The following is a 15,650-nucleotide window of genomic DNA, read 5'->3' on the forward strand; positions in this document are numbered from 1 at the left end:
ACCTAGAGATAAACGAAAACCCCCGAATGGATTAAAAGCTGGCTTGCAACTCGCAGGTCGTTTCATTTTGATTTTTGAAGACCAGTGTTTCATAGAAGCTTAACCCATTCTTTAGGGCTGTCTATCCCCTACACCTAAGCCTCAGATTGGGGTTTTTGTGATGACACAAACCTACCTATTACCTGAAATCAAATTTGCAAGAGCAGTAAGGTAATTTTATTACTAAGTACACAGGATACAAATTTATTCTGTACATACAATTTAGAGTCAAGATTACAAGCGTCCCGGGAAGCGCGCGAACGTCAAGAGTTCGAAGCACCACCCGGCCTATATTAGCAAGAATCAACTATACATTAAATACTTCCATATCAACCGCTAAACTCTTGACTTTTACAAATTTCCGTCTTCTTTTTATGAATGGCACATTTTTACTTTGACAATATAGGAGGGTAACTTAGGTTAAAGAATTCTACACATTAAAAAAGAGGCCAGCTATTTTGAGAGTAAAATAAATCGAAATTTAGGCACTATGTGAAGAAGTATGATACAAAAGAAGAAGAAATAATAATGAAAAGAATATAGGCAAAGCTCAGAAATATGTACCTACCTAAAGAAGTAGATACCTCCGTATTTCCCTATAATAGAAAATGAAGATCATTTTAAAACTAAAATAAATCGTATGGTGGGTTACGTCAGCTTTTTTTTAACACTTTCAAAAAGTTTCTTTTCCCCCATTTCGAATTTGAAAAACCCTGTGACTCAAAACCTTTGCAGTTTCAAGTGGCGTTAAACGCTTAAAGCCAAAATCATGAACTAATACTGACGATTCTAACAAAAATTTAACGTAAAACTATTGTTACAGCGTAGAAATTTTACTATCGTCATGTTCCATGTAAATACCAATGTGAAAGTGACTGCAATATCGACTGTAAAATGTCTGATGCTATAAAATCAATGCTGCTGTGATGTTATAACATTGATGTCCGATGGTATAAAATCAATGGTGTGATGTTCAATAACATAGACTAGGGTGAGGCCTGTGGCTGACTATTGGGTTCTGCCCTGGTATCATCCAGCAGAGGAGGTTCCTGCGTTTCTTGAAGTCCATTCCCAAGGTACCCCTTCTTGACACATAATAGACCTAGAAACAAAAGAAGGGGAATTGATAGGGCTGAGAACGGGCCTCCAGGTTCTATCATAATGAACCTAGACTGTCTATTTAGTTTTGGAAAATGCTGAGTAAAATGAAAAGTTGTTACCCTGTTGACAGAAAGATTTCGATTGAATTTATTTGGTAAATCCAGTGATATTTACATTTGAATTTATTTTTAAACCTATAAATTTAACCCTAGAAAGGTACACTGTTTTTTGAGGTAGACGTAATGTTCACTCACTCTTTTAAAAAGAGCAATTTTTAGCGACTATATAAGATCCAGAATATGAAATAGATATGTTTCAAGTTTCAAAACATTATTTTTTAATATTAAAAAACAAGAAAAAAAAAAATCTGACAAGTACTGAGCCACAATTTATACATTTATAGCATACGTACCTGTTAGTAAACCAAGAACTCCAAAGACAAACAGACTGACAGCCACAGTGAAAGCAAACGTAGGGATCGCAGTGAGGGGACGCAATTCATTCGCCATGTCCTCGGGTATTATAGTGTGCTGATGAAACCAGAGAGCAGGCATTACCAGATGAGTAAGACCATCTGTGATGCTGGAATACAAGAGGTGCAATACATGAATACAAAGAGAAATACAAAAAATCATTTTTTAGAGCATTTTAATGAAAAAAGAAGCTAGCCTAGTTAGCTTAGTTGGTAGTACGTCTGCCTTGTAAGCGCTAGGCCGCGGGTTCGATTCCCGCCCGGGGCGGATTTTATCCTGATGGGATAATGTTCGTTCTCGGAACGGCTGGCTTTCTCCTATCCTGTCTTCCTTCTCTCTCCGATTTCGGGACGATAAGACCCTAGAGTTACAGTTCCCTCTGTCAAACCTCTTAAAAAAAAAAAAAAAAAAAAAAAAAAAAAAAAAAAAAAAAAAAAACAAAAAAACAAAACTCTTTTTCTTTACTAAATTTTTCGCTGTCACAGTCCAACCAAATTTTGTTTCGCAAATTTTCTTTGGCAGTTAGTTGCTCTCTAACTTTTTACGGTACTTTTTACTCCAATTATTTTTTTACTTAAATTACTTTCCGCTTATTTTTTTCCAAACTAAAATTTTTCTTTCATTTAAACACGAAACAGAGTTCTGAGATTTTTCGGTATACGGAACTGTCTTCCTAAAATTCTCATCTTCTCAAATTTTGAGAGAGAAGGACAACAGAACAGGAGAAAGCCAGCCGTTCCGAGAACCTTGTCTGTTTAGAATGAAGTTCGAATAAGAAGGAAAAAAAATATTCTTACTTACTCTAAATCCTTGATTTTTCTCAGAAGGATATTGATCTGAAGTCTTGCATTCACTTGTAGAGGTATTCCGGTGTTCTGCAATAGAAAACATAAAAACCGACAAGAATCAGATTTTGGCAAGTCTCGCACTTATTGTTTTTTGTGTTCCACTTTAGAGCTGAAAGTCTTTTTCCCTCCCTCATACTTTTTATACAAGGGGGGAAAGAAGTAAAAAAAGAGCACTGTCACTTGACCCATTGATATATTACCTAGGAAGGAAAGTAATGTATTCGGACAATTTTTTCCCCTCAAGTTTAAAAATACTTTACGTCCTACCTACTTTAGTAAAAGTTCAGTTTTACCTTCTCGAGAACGATGGAAAACTCATGTTGCGATTTGTTAGGGCTCAGACCTCGTACTGCGTTGGAATATGAAGGGTCCCCTTGGTAGAAGTGGGGGAAAGAGAGGTAAGCGGGGGCTCCATGCTTACAGGGGGACAGATCTCGAATCCCTGAGGGAAGAGGAGAATAAATAAGACTTTTATTTCAAGATATTCAAGCCTTCATGTTAACCTGTTCAAAAGATAAGGTTCATAGGAAAAGCTTGTAGTATGTCATATAAGGATCGGTCACACTCGAGCCACCCACAGCTTCCTCTTTAAAAGAGCTCCTCTTCCATCTTGGCGCTGTGGCGATCCTCTTACCGTCCTCCACATCCTGTCCTGTCATCTGCATAACATCCTCTGGCACTGACTGACAGTCTGGAGAGTAATGACTCCCTAATCAGTTACCTGAAAGCTATCAAGGTATACAACACACTCTAATCCACCTGAGGAGTGCGCCTCCCTACCTACCCCTCTGGCATTGACTGACAGTCTGGAGAGTAATGACTCCCTAATCAGTTACCTGAAAGCTATCAAGGTATACAACACACTCTAATCCACCTGAGGAGTCGGCGCGAGCGACCTACCTGCTAGAGTTGAAGCGCCTTTTGGAAAAAAGTTAAGGATGAGGATCTTTATGTACACGCTATACGTTAATATTCACCTGCGTTTTAAGACATATTAGCAAGAAGGGCCAGTTTTTGCTAGAGTTGAAGCGCCTTTTGGAAAAAGTTAAGGATGAGGATCTTTATGTACACGCTATACGTTAATATTCACCTGCGTTTTAAGACATATTAGCAAGAAGGGCCAGTTTTAATAAATAGTAATTTAGGCCAGTTTTAACTGATAGTAATTTACCTGAAGGTTGAGAGCAGATGTTGTTTGGACAATAGCAAGAAGAATCTGGACATTGGGTTCCGTTATCAAACACGCTTTTATCCGCCACAAACAATGTCCCAGATAAATCGTGCACCATGCTCTCAGAGTTGGTCGATTTCACATTGATACCACTGTAATAGAAATTATATTTATTTATTTAAATTTATATAAAAAAACACCAAATTTTCTCCCCTCCGGTAAAGACCCTAGGATGCATGCAGCGTTTCCTCTCTGGATGGCCAGACCAATCTTTTGAGCAAAAAAATGCTTGGAACGGGTGATATCAAACGGGTGATGCTCCCGTGATATCAAACAATTTCTTGCCCAAATGGTCCAGCCAAACCTTGGAGTAGAGGGAACTGTAACTGCTAAGGTCTTATCGTCCCGAAATCGAAGAGAGAAGGAAGACACGATAGGAGAAAGCCAGCCGTTCGGAGAGCGAACCTTATCTGTTCAGGATAAAATCCGCCCTGGGCGGGAATCGAACCCGTGGCCTAGCGCTTACAAGGCAGACGCGCTACCAACCAAGCTAACTAGGCTGACTCTACAAGAGGAAAGACTCACCTGCAGATGTCAGTCGCGTAGATCGAGAAGGCATCTTCGCTGGCTATAGCAGGCGGGTATAGATCTCCCGCACTGCCCTGTACCTTGCCACAGTTCCCAGTGTAGTAGGGTGTCTGGTTCATGTAGTTCCAAGCACCCATCATACCCAACTCAGTGAGGTCATCCACCCCGGTGTGTATGTTCACCAGACCATCGTATGTGTCTGAAGTGTTACGCTGCAAACATGAATAAGAACTTAGGAAAAGGAAATTTAACTTCTGTCCTAGAGACCATCACCCCGGTGTATGGCAGAAAAAAAAAAATATATCCTTTCTTTATTCTGTCATCGCCATTACAGCTGAAGCCGCTACAATAACAATAAGGTAAAGAAGAGGAAGACCTATATCCTTTCTTTATTCTGTCATCGCCATTACAGCTGAAGCCGCTACAATAACAATAAGGTAAAGAAGAGGAAGACCGATGTATTCATAAACTTACCGGGTAGAACCAACCAAATCTATCCTGCACGGGGATTTTGATGAGGTTCTCCAACTTCTTCATCAAGTCCAGCACACCATCGTCATAGCCATCAAACAATAGCTCCCTCACTGTCTTCTTAATATACAACTTCTTCTCTGTGTTCTTCAGGAACATGTTGATAATCTTCTTGACCAAGTCGCTGTACTTGACGTGGATCTGATCCGCCATGGTTGCTATAGTTACGGCTACAACGTTGACATTGGTGATTTCATCGGAGAGACTCCCTCGGGATAGTTCTGGTTCAAAGTACCAGGTGCGTCTCTGCCAGTAGCTGACAGTGTTGTTGGCATTCCAAGTCAGATTCAACTTCTCGTGAACTTCCCTGCAAATAAAAATCAAAATCAAATCGTGAATTTATTTGTGTTGAAGCAGAGCCTTTTCACAAGTGGGTATCACAGCATTCTTACGACCCCGCCGGGAATCGAGCCTGGGACCTTCGAAGTGCAAGCCTAGTGTGATACCTTCCCTGCAAATACACCAAGGAAATTATTTCTTTACCGTTTTAAGACAGACTTAATAGAGATCATCATCATTGGTTAACAGCCATAAGGCTGGTTTGCTGCAGTACGCCATGCTTCCCTATCTTCTGCCTTCCTCTTGAGATCATAGTAGGATGTGACGTTCATATCCTCCATTATTTGTTTGTTTCAATAGAGATAGGATTGATTGATTATTTGTAAGGCGCGCTGAGGCATTGTTTGAACACCCTAAAGGCACATACAAATTAATTACCTAGTAAATTAATTGATTATGAAAATATTCCGTCTAATTGTTTTCCTAAAAAGTATGTTGTTTCAATGTAGATACTAAGGTCCAAAGCTGACGGTCGAAATGTACCTATACTTTTAAAACGAATACGGCACGTGCTTTTAAACCCAAAGTCTTTCAAGGTGGCGGAAATGTTCCATTTTTCCAAGGTCGCGGTTACCGATAACCTTGGGATAAGATATACATGAATAATCTTTTTTTTTTTAATTTCCCAAGGACCAATCAAAAAATTCACGTCAACAGTTAGCGATATTTGGTCACCAGTCAACACCCCAGTGTGTACCTCTCGATACAAAGTCCAACATGTCAACAATGGAACAATGTACAAGTTTGCTATGTTACAAAACTTCACTCATTATCTTCCTGACTGGGTATAGATTTTTCCTACCCACGTGTCCTGAATTACATATTATGTTTATGTAACATTGGAGATTATCTCGCGTCTATGGAAACTTGAGAAAATAATTTTGTTACAACCATTTAACAGGACGCTTTCGATTAGCTAAAATTTAAAAATCGTCATGCTTAACCCCATTCTAACTTTCAGAATGAACGAGGCTGAAAGAATCCCGAAATATAACCGAAGACTAAGGAATTGAACCCAGGACCTCATGCAAGCCTAGAGAAAAGGAGGTCTTTCCGGTATCATGGAAAACCATACTTGTACTTATTATCAAGTGAGTTTTGAAGAATAATGCAAATATTAAGACAATGAAGATAGCGTACCTTCAAAAACATAAATATGAAAAATAAGGCCAACTTTCTATTTAAAAATGTCGGCCTATACCAGAAGTGAGATCAGAATTCTAATCCGTTCAAACGGCATTCCCAGTTTTTCGTATGTATTTACTGACAATGCTGAATTTCAGTTTCCTTCAAAACTAATATTTCAGATTTTTTCAAAACTGTGGCACATTTCCATTTGCAATCCTGAGCGACATTTCTTTGATTTGAAAAGACTTTAGGCAGGTTGAAATCCTTTAAAGGCCGCACGATATTTTACTCGTGTCGCGCGGAACCTTTCCACTTAGGCGGCTTTTACAGCCTAGCGTGCCGCGCGGCAAGTGTCGCAAAGGTGGAAACGTAGCAATAAGTAATGCTGTATTTCATCATTATGTGACTTTTATAGTCAACATGGCTGAACCAATGAGATTGTGCAAAGGTGGAAACGTAGCAATAAGTAATGCTGTATTTCATCATTATGTGACTTTTATAGTCAACATGGCTGAACCAATGAGATTGTGAGATTCTGGTTTGAGGAGCAAATGTGGACGTCCAAAGCGGAATCTCATTGGTTCAGCCATATTGACTATGAAAAAAAGTCCCATAGCAAAATACCTACGGCTTATTTACACTGTGTGCTAAGGTTGGAACTTGACCTGACACACTGCCTGGGGCTTAGATTACCCATCACTTAGAAAAGGGAAATTCAGAGGCCCTACAAGAGATAAGCTAGGTATTGTTTTCTGATAACAAGTGTGTCGAGTGACTCAACAGTGGAGTATGCCTATTAGAACCTGTACTGGCATTAAATTGCATGTACTAGTGCCATATTACACGTCCTGAGTAATATTATCTACAGAAATGAATATCTTGCAGCAACCTGTAATAAACTACGTAGGTATGATGATGATGATGATGATGATGATGATGATGATGATGATGATGATGATGAATCATCAAATACCCATGTAGCTTGCTATGGTCACACAAAACTTCCTTGATTATTGAGTTTTTCCAAGAGGCTTGATATCATCAAACAAGAATTTTCAGTGGTCAAACAACCACATCAGGGCTGTAACTAAGATTTTGTTGAGAGGGGGGAGGAGGAAGGCAAGAGTGATGTATGGGGGGGGGGGTGCTCCAAATTTTTGGAGGGACGAAGGAGGACAGGACAGGATAAAGCCAGCCGTTCCGACAACGAACCTTATCCGTTCAGGATAAAATCCGCCCCGCGCGGGAATCGAACCCCGACCTAGCGCTTACAAGGCAGACGCGTTATCCGCCAAGCTAACTAGGCTAGCAATTTATTTATCTTTTTTACAGTGTTTATTCTCTTATTTTTTTATTCAAAATTTCATCAAAATCAGACCAACCGTTTGAGAGTTATTGCAGAACAACCAGACAAAAATCGTCCAGTTAAAGCTTACTCGTAGAACTCACATCGAACTCGCAACCTCTGGTTCGAAATTCAGTGGCATTAACCACTCGACCGCGAAAATACATAACAAGAAAATTACGCCTCCGTAATTTTGTGAGAAAAAAACTTATGAACACAGATTCGTCATCCCTCATGTGTATTATAATTATAATCTTTGTACCAGAACATTCCTTAGGGAAGATCTAGAAAATCCATAGAAGACCCCCAGAAAATTCAAAGACTAACCTAGCTAGTGCCCAGTTTGGTAAACTGTAGAACAAAAGCCGGATTGTTAACCTCCTCTCTTTAAATAAAACACAAAAAAAGGTCTCCTTCTCTCTTCAATTTCGGGACGAAGGACAGGATAAAACCAGCCGTTCCGACAACGAACCTTATCCGTTCAGGATAAAATCCGCCCCGCGCGGGAATCGAACCCCGACCTAGCGCTTACAAGGCAGACGCGTTATCCGCCAAGCTAACTAGGCTAGCAATTTATTTATCTTCTTTATAGTGTTTATTCTCTTATTTTTTTATTCAAAATTTCATCAAAATCAGACCAACCGTTTGAGAGTTATTGCAGAAGAACCAGACAAAAATCGTCCAGTTAAAGCTTACTCGTAGAACTCACATCGTTCTATCATTCGAACTCGCAACCTCTGGTTCGAAATTCAGTGGCATTAACCACTCGACCGCGAAAATACATATGACTCACTATTTCCCTACAACCTACAAACGGTAATATGTCGCATGTCTATAAAGCATGGATCAATTTTCGTCTCAGCAGCACTGAACATAAAAAATACATATGAGTCACTATTTCCCTACAACCTACAAACGGTAATATGTCGCATGTCTATAAAGCATGGATCAATTTTCGTCTCAGCAGCACTGATTTGGTATCAGACGAACGAAAACTCCTGTTGTTTCTATGAGGTAAAGGGACTCTGTACAGTGGCGAAATTCATTTTGATCGGTGATTTGTACTTCAAATAGGTAACACGAATGATGCACATGCACGTTTGGTATCAGACGAACGAAAACTCCTGTTGTTTCTGTAAGGTAAAGGGACTCTGTACAGTGGCGAAATTCATTTTGATCGGTGATTTGTACTTCAAATAGGTAACACGAATGATGCACATGCACATTAAAATCTAGACCCACAAATGAAATTTAGAAGCGATCCATCTTTACCCCCTGAGACCGTCAGAATTGAAAATTTAATTTAAGAGAGAAAAAGTAAAATCTTGTACTCACTCTTTTGGGTGCGGTGATGGTTAGAACTCCATCGGAAGATAGACTGGATGTAACCTTCTCAATTTCCACATCCTTAGGGAGGAGATATCTCCTCTTGAACTGACGGGATATGAATCCATGCTCATCCTCCTTCTCCTCATGCTTCCCCTCCACCAAGATGAACCCGTCCACGGTTTTGATGGAGATCTCGTTGGGTGAGAATTGTTGAACGTCCAGAATCACCTGTAATATTTTGTTGTTGTTTTAGCGACCAACCTCAGTGGTGTAGTGGTTAGCAACCCATGCTCATCCTCCTTCTCCTCATGCTTCCCCTCCACCAAGATGAACCCGTCCACGGTTTTGATGGAGATCTCATTGGGTGAGAATTGTTGAACGTCCAGAATCACCTGTAATATTTTGTTGTTGTTTTAGCGACCAACCTCAGTGGTGTAGTGGTTAGCCCGGTGGACTTTGGATTTGGAGGTTAGTGGTTCGAGTCCAAGTCAAGTCATGAAATTTAGCGGAGTGTATTAAGCGGGGAATGACATTTGTGACAAGCAATTATGCTTAACACAATTAAAATGTCTTTGTTGAGTGTATTAAGCGGGGAATGACATTTGTGACAAGCAATTATGCTTAACACAATTAAAATGTCTTTGTTGTTTTAGCTTTCGCCGAATGGGGACGGCAGAATAAGGAAAAGATCGTCCTGAACCGCAGTCTACCATCATGAGGACTTGTGCTTGTTCTTTAAAGTGGAGAGAACCCTTTGAAAAACTGCCAGCTAGCTAGGCTGGTTAGGGTTAGCTGTTCTCCTCCCTGTTTATAGTCCCACAGCTATAACCTCAGTGGTGTAGTGATTAGCGCGGTGGACTTTGGATTTGGAGGTTAGTGGTTCAAGTCCAAATCAAGTCATGAAATTTAGCGGAGTGTATTAAGCGGGGAATGACATTTGTGACAAGCAATTATGCTTAACACAATTAAAATGTCTTTGTTGTTTTAGTGGTTTTAGCTTTCGCCGAATGGGGACGGCAGAATAAGGAAAAGATATCTTTTGTTATTTATGATGGTCTCTAGAGCTATGTTTAATTGGCTCGTCCTGAACCGCAGTCTGCCATCATGAGGACTTGTGCTTGTTCTTAAAAGTGGAGAGAACCCTTTGAAAAACTGCCAGCTAGCTAGGCTGGTTAGGGTTAGCTGTTCTCCTCCCTGTTTATAGTCCCACAGCTACGGTTTTAGCTTTCGCCGAATGGGGACGGCAGAATAAGGAAAAGATATCTTTTGTTATTTATGATGGTCTCTATAGCTATGTTTAATTGGCTCGTCCTGAACCGCAGTCTGCCATCATGAGGACTTGTGCTTGTTCTTTAAAGTGGAGAGAAACCTTTGAAAAACTGCCAGCTAGCTAGGCTGGTTAGGGTTAGCTGTTCTCCTCCCTGTTTATAGTCCCACAGCTAGACAACTTACTTGAACTTTGTTTTCCTCGTTGGTGATATTGGACACGCCACTGTTGGACCTGGCTAGGGACCGCCAGGGTCGGAGGTAGCCCGCACCAATGGGGCGTGCAGACTGAGCCAAACTGGACCAGTTGGACAGCAGGTCATCCCGTCTCAGTCCCAGACCGAAATGTTGATCCAACAGTCTGGAAGGACGGTCGAAATCATCCCACCAATCGCGGAACAGTAGGGGGACCAGAGACATTCTGAAATAGAAGTCATTCATTTCAAAACGATAGATTTCTTGTCATAAATTCACTTGTAAATAGAGTTATGTTACATTGAAAAAAAAGTAATTTCTATAGTAATCTTATTTCTACAAGGTTTCATGTGATAATGGCTGTATTCACAAATATTCCAAATGTTGTTCAAGTGTTCAGTCTGAGGATGGATTTAAATTCATTTCCCTGTGAAACCTGAGCAAGTCCTATGGCTGTAGAGTAAGTATAATAGGTAATTTCTAACTTTTGAGTCAAACTGAGAATCAGGCAAACACTCCTGCACATTCATATTTGTTGAAGATATAAATACAGCTGTAGATAAATATTTGTACCTCTGCCTGTCTCTCAACATAATTTTGCCCCTTTTCAAACTAGCTTTGATATACATAGGTAGGTTAAGAAAAATGTGAAAAATCTGGATTTAGAAAATAAATATCACGGGATTACCACTTTACCTGCCCCACTTTGACTGAGTAAATAAATCACCATAGTTACGAATTTACGTTATGTAATATGTAGGTATATCTATTTATTATAGGTAAACAATCTAGGTTCAATTGCCGATATTGGCATCGCATTACTATGCGCTTAGCTTAGCAAAGTCATTTCTAACTTTTGAGTCAAACTGAGAATCAGGCAAACACTCCTGCACATTGATATTAATTTGTTGAAGGTATAAATACAGCTGTAGATAAATATTTGTACCTCTGCCTGTCTCTCAACATAATTTTGCCCCTCTTCAAACTGGCTTTGATATACATAGGTAGGTTAAGAAAAATGTGAAAAATCTGGATTTAGAAAATAAATATCACGGGATTACCACTTTACCTGCCCCACTTAGACTAAGTAAATAAATCACCATAGTTACGAATTTACGTTATGTAATAATTATGTATAGGTATATCTATTTATTATAGGTAAACAATCTAGGTTCAATTGCCGATATTGGCATCGCATTACTATGCGCTTAGCTTAGCAATACATATCAGCTTTCCGTAACTTCAATAATGTCAGAAATATTAGAAGCAACAAATAATAATCTCAACAGAAATCTCACTCAGAAGACAAATTCTTGGACTTTTTGTTGTCTTTATCTGTTTTGTAAGCCCTCTTGTGGGCCACTTTATTTTAATTTTCCATAGGTATCTGTTTGTGATAGCTCCTTTTTGTAGCAATTTTCCATTGACGTAACTTCTGAACATGTACCTACCATATGTACCTACCAAAAATCAAAATTCACTTGAGAGCCATGTCCAAAGTTTTTTTTTTCCCCTTAATTTATCCATATCAGTACCAAAGTAAATGAGTCCACTGTTACAGTTCCCTCTATTAAAACATTTTTTATTTTTTTATTTTTATTTTATCCAAATTGGATTTTTTGATGATCACTTTTTGATAAGAGGTAGATATTTATATTACCACCAGTAAAAAAAAAAAAAAAAAAAAAAAAATTATGTAATAATTATGTAGGTATATCTATTTATTATAGGTAAACAATCTAGGTTCAATTGCCGATATTGGCATCGCATTACTATGCGCTTAGCTTAGCAATACAAGTAATTTTGCACATCAAGGATTTTTTAAACAACTCGGACAAAATTTTGTCAAACTGAAAATCAGGCAAACACTCCTGCACTCAAAAACTAACCTGTCGAATCGATCATCAATATGCGAAACCATTTTGTAAAACGCTCTGCAAAACTATGTACTATTCCAAAAAACTTACTATTCCAAAAAGTTCAAAGTTGTTATTTTATGTTTATGTACAGGGTGGATGTAGGTAATTCAAATTGCGACTAGAGGCTTTATTTAAATGTTATTTTTGAAAATATGGCAACACAGGATATAAAGGCAAAATAAAAGAAGAGTGAAAAGGAATTCGGACGGATATAGCATTTACCTTGGCGTAGATATAAAGGCAAAATAAAAGAAGAGTGAAAAGGAATTCGGACGGATATAGCATTTACCTTGGCGTACGAGAGAAGGTAATTTGATAAAATTAATTAAGAAACACTTTTCTACCGAAACTGTTGTGTCTGTGTTCGAGTGTTTTACTGATGTGTTTTGGCTTTTTCGTGGATTGTTGTTGTATTTTATTTTGAGAAGCAAGATGAGATTTACTTCCCAAAATAAAATCTCGTTGTTTTTGGAACCGGGTTCACATATTTACGCGCAGTGACGTTTCTCTTATGTTGGGTGGAAGAGTATTGCGCCGTGCTTCCTCCAGGGGCCTATTTCCTAAAACGAATGTTGGGGAAATCTTGAAATTCCCACCCTATTAGTCTGTAAAATGCAACATTTTTCCTTCCAGGAATGAACCTTGATGCATGAATGTCGAAATGTCTTCCAGTACAATCAAAGTTCTTTTGCTCATGTTCTCAAAGAAAAAAAAAAAAAAGTTGCCAATCCTCAAAGAAGCAGATCACGGATCATATACGTATACATATTTGATTGGTGATAAATCACATAATAACATTTTAAAAGTGTGTCCACAGATAGTCGACCGGCCATTTATCGATGTCAACTGAACCGTCCATACTGCCTCGACAACATAGGTTCACCACGTCGATAGACGGCCGGTCAACTATGTTTGGACATACCTTTAGGTATATTATTGACTTCAAAAATACTATCAAACTGAAGGCGATAGATTTGAGGAAGTAACAAGAAAATATATTGTACCTACTGTTGTTCACAGAACCTCTTTATCACTGTACCTATTTATCAATTTATCACACCTCTTTATCACAGAACCTCTTTATCACTGTACCAGCTGTACCTATTTATCACTATTGTACCTACTGTTAAAAGATATAAATAAAATAAAGCACTGTTTATACTAATACTAATAATGTATTCCTTTAGTGTTTCCAAGTGCTTATCTTTCTTTTGAATTGCACGAGTATATTAGTTGGGATTCTGCTGAGTCTAATATAAAGAATGAGTAGATCATTAATTTATGTTCTGTTGACTTTGAGGAGCATGTTTAATGTAAGTCAACAGTCTGACGCTAGCCATTATCTCTCATAATAGCGAACAACAAACTTCAACCGCACATTTGATATTTCTTCCCTCATCATTGTTAAGTCATTGACTGTCGTACAGTCCAATTACTGTTAGCGTCTGGTGTAACTGTTCGTAAGTTTTTTTTCATGTGGCAGAACATTGTTCAGGTTTAGACTTTGGAATCATCTGGATTATCTTGGTGTGAGCTACCGTATATCGATATAATCATGTGGCAGAACATTGTTCAGGTTTAGACTTTGGAATCATCTGGATTATCTTGGTGTAAGCTACCGTATATCGATATAATTTTGGACCAAACAATGGCGACTTCTATGTAAGCGATCTATGAAGAGAACCTCCATACTGCTATTATTTTAAATTTTATTCAATTTCTAGTGCTGTCCATGAAAACTTGATGAAACCCAGACGGTCTGAAATCTAACGAAGAAATGTGAAAGTCAATCTCAGTTAAAAATCCTCGAGATAACTTTTACAGATGCCAGCAATGGCGACAGAACATAAAAGACAGGTATCGAGGTCAGCGAGAAAATCAATGGGGCTTATGAATTGTTGAGAACACCCCCTCATTATCGGAAGAAAAAGAACCGTTCAGATTCAAGCCTCAGAACTGAATGAAAATGAGATATCAGGTGTGATAAACTGATAGCTATTGATATGTTTTTTATTAGGACATTACTCAACTCTTGACGTCTTTAACTACATATAGGTATTATTTGATCTGTTTTTATTATTCTCCCCAATTAATAATTATTGTAATTTGTATGGAAGTCTGATTATATTCTAGCCTCAGAACTGAATGAAAAATGAGATATCAGGTGTGATAGACTGATAGCTATTGATATGTTTTTTATTAGGACATTACTCAACTCTTGACTTCTTTAACTACATATAGGTATTATTTGATCTGTTTTTATTATTCTCCCCAATTAATAATTATTGTAATTTGTATGGAAGTCTGATTATTTTCAAGCCTCAGAACTGAATGAAAATGAGATATCAGGTGTGATAAACTGATAGCGATTGATATGTTATTTATTAGGACATTACTCATCAACTCTTGACTTCTTTAACTACATATAGGTATTATTTGATCTGTTTTTATTATTTTCCCTAATTAATAATTATTGTAATTTGTATGGAAGTCTGATTATGGTTCCGCGTGTGTTAGGTGTTACATCTGTTATGAGTCGTCCACTGACAGTCAGTAACAATACTCGTGCATCGTTTTTGCTGAAGTCATTTTTTTCTGTTCCGCTAAAACCTGTTTGCCTCCAAAATTTGCTGCTTACGTCTTCATAAACAGCTGTTTAGAGAAATTACATTTCTGTTCCGCTAAAACCTGTCCGTCTCCAAAATTTGCTGCTTACGTCTTCATAAACAGCTGTTTAGAGAAATTACATGGGTGCGAAACACCAAGTTGAGTGTTATACAGCAGACTGAAACTTGGGATTATGCGTCTAACTTTGATGTTACCTACTACCGTTAGGAGTGCACAAGGTTGACTTGCAAGTGCATCATACCTACTGGGACTAGTGCAGTATTACTTGAAGAAATATCACTTTCAAAATCCCATATCCATGCTCTGTTCTCTTTTTCCCTTGCGCCCTGAAAAATATTAATGTGAAAGGAGCTTTCCAATTGAAAAGAAAAGTGTTTGAACTTACCTGAAGTGTGGTGCTTATTTATTATTCGCCCTGAAAAATATTAATGTGAATGGAGCTTTCCAATTGAAAAGAAAAGTGTTTGAACTTACCTGAAGTGTGGTGCTTATTTATTATTCACGAGAATTTGCCGTGGCAGTTCAAGCATTTGAATTTTCTAGGTAGTGCTTAGAGGGGCTCCTCATCAATTATGAATCTTTGTATCGAACTTTTCTGACACTTGAAAACTCTAAGCGACCTAGAAAATTATTTGACACTACTCACCTCTAGTGTCGGTGTCATTTTCTCTTCGAGTTTCCAAGTCATTGTTAAGATTATTCAGTGTTATTTGATTACTAATGATTTTAAACCAGCATGTTTCTTGTTTA

At 38.3% G+C, this 15,650-nt stretch overlaps 2 protein-coding genes and 1 long non-coding RNA gene across 5 annotated transcripts; all 3 read right to left on the reverse strand.

The window, feature by feature from the left end:
- Positions 1-214: 214 nt before the first annotated feature.
- LOC103510702 (protein croquemort) lies at positions 215-5,081 on the reverse strand (the record flags this gene model as incomplete). Its single annotated transcript, XM_026824690.1, has 7 exons — positions 215-1,141; positions 1,553-1,722; positions 2,415-2,488; positions 2,755-2,903; positions 3,633-3,784; positions 4,218-4,432; positions 4,695-5,081. Coding segments are annotated over 7 exons (1,263 nt in total), but the record flags the coding sequence as incomplete, so codon positions are not given.
- Positions 5,082-8,832: 3,751 nt separating this feature from the next.
- On the reverse strand, positions 8,833-12,714 carry LOC103510703 (protein lethal(2)essential for life-like). 3 transcript variants are annotated; one of them, XM_026824691.1, is made up of 4 exons: positions 12,562-12,714; positions 12,243-12,390; positions 10,345-10,579; positions 8,833-9,120 (listed from the first exon to the last, which is right to left on the reverse strand). In XM_026824691.1, the coding sequence occupies exons 2-4, from the start codon at positions 12,272-12,274 to the stop codon at positions 8,848-8,850; spliced, it is 540 nt and encodes a 179-aa protein (XP_026680492.1). In that variant the 5' UTR covers positions 12,275-12,390; positions 12,562-12,714; the 3' UTR covers positions 8,833-8,847. The 3 variants fall into 3 exon arrangements, with proteins under 3 accessions (XP_026680492.1, XP_017300177.1, XP_026680493.1); XM_017444688.2 differs by having other exon boundaries at positions 12,243-12,494; XM_026824692.1 differs by lacking the exon at positions 12,243-12,390 and having other exon boundaries at positions 12,562-12,713.
- Positions 12,715-13,825: 1,111 nt separating this feature from the next.
- LOC113468053 lies at positions 13,826-15,650 on the reverse strand. The gene is made up of 2 exons (XR_003391922.1): positions 15,375-15,650; positions 13,826-14,038 (listed from the first exon to the last, which is right to left on the reverse strand). It is a non-coding gene; the product is annotated as an uncharacterized LOC113468053 (long non-coding RNA).

The sequence above is a fragment of the Diaphorina citri genome, unplaced genomic scaffold (genome assembly GCF_000475195.1).
Source record: "Diaphorina citri unplaced genomic scaffold, Diaci psyllid genome assembly version 1.1 scaffold634, whole genome shotgun sequence".
In the NCBI taxonomy this organism is placed as follows: Eukaryota; Metazoa; Arthropoda; class Insecta; order Hemiptera; family Psyllidae; genus Diaphorina; species Diaphorina citri.

Coding starts and splice junctions, on each gene's coding strand:
- LOC103510703 (XM_026824691.1), bottom strand. CDS start 12,274: ATGGTTTCGCATATTGATGATCGATTCGACAG. Junction 10,580..12,242: donor ATTGATGATCGATTCGACAG/GTTAGTTTTTGA, acceptor CTTCTATTTCAG/AATGTCTCTGGTCCCCCTAC. Junction 9,121..10,344: donor ACGAGGAAAACAAAGTTCAA/GTAAGTTGTCTA, acceptor AAAATATTACAG/GTGATTCTGGACGTTCAACA.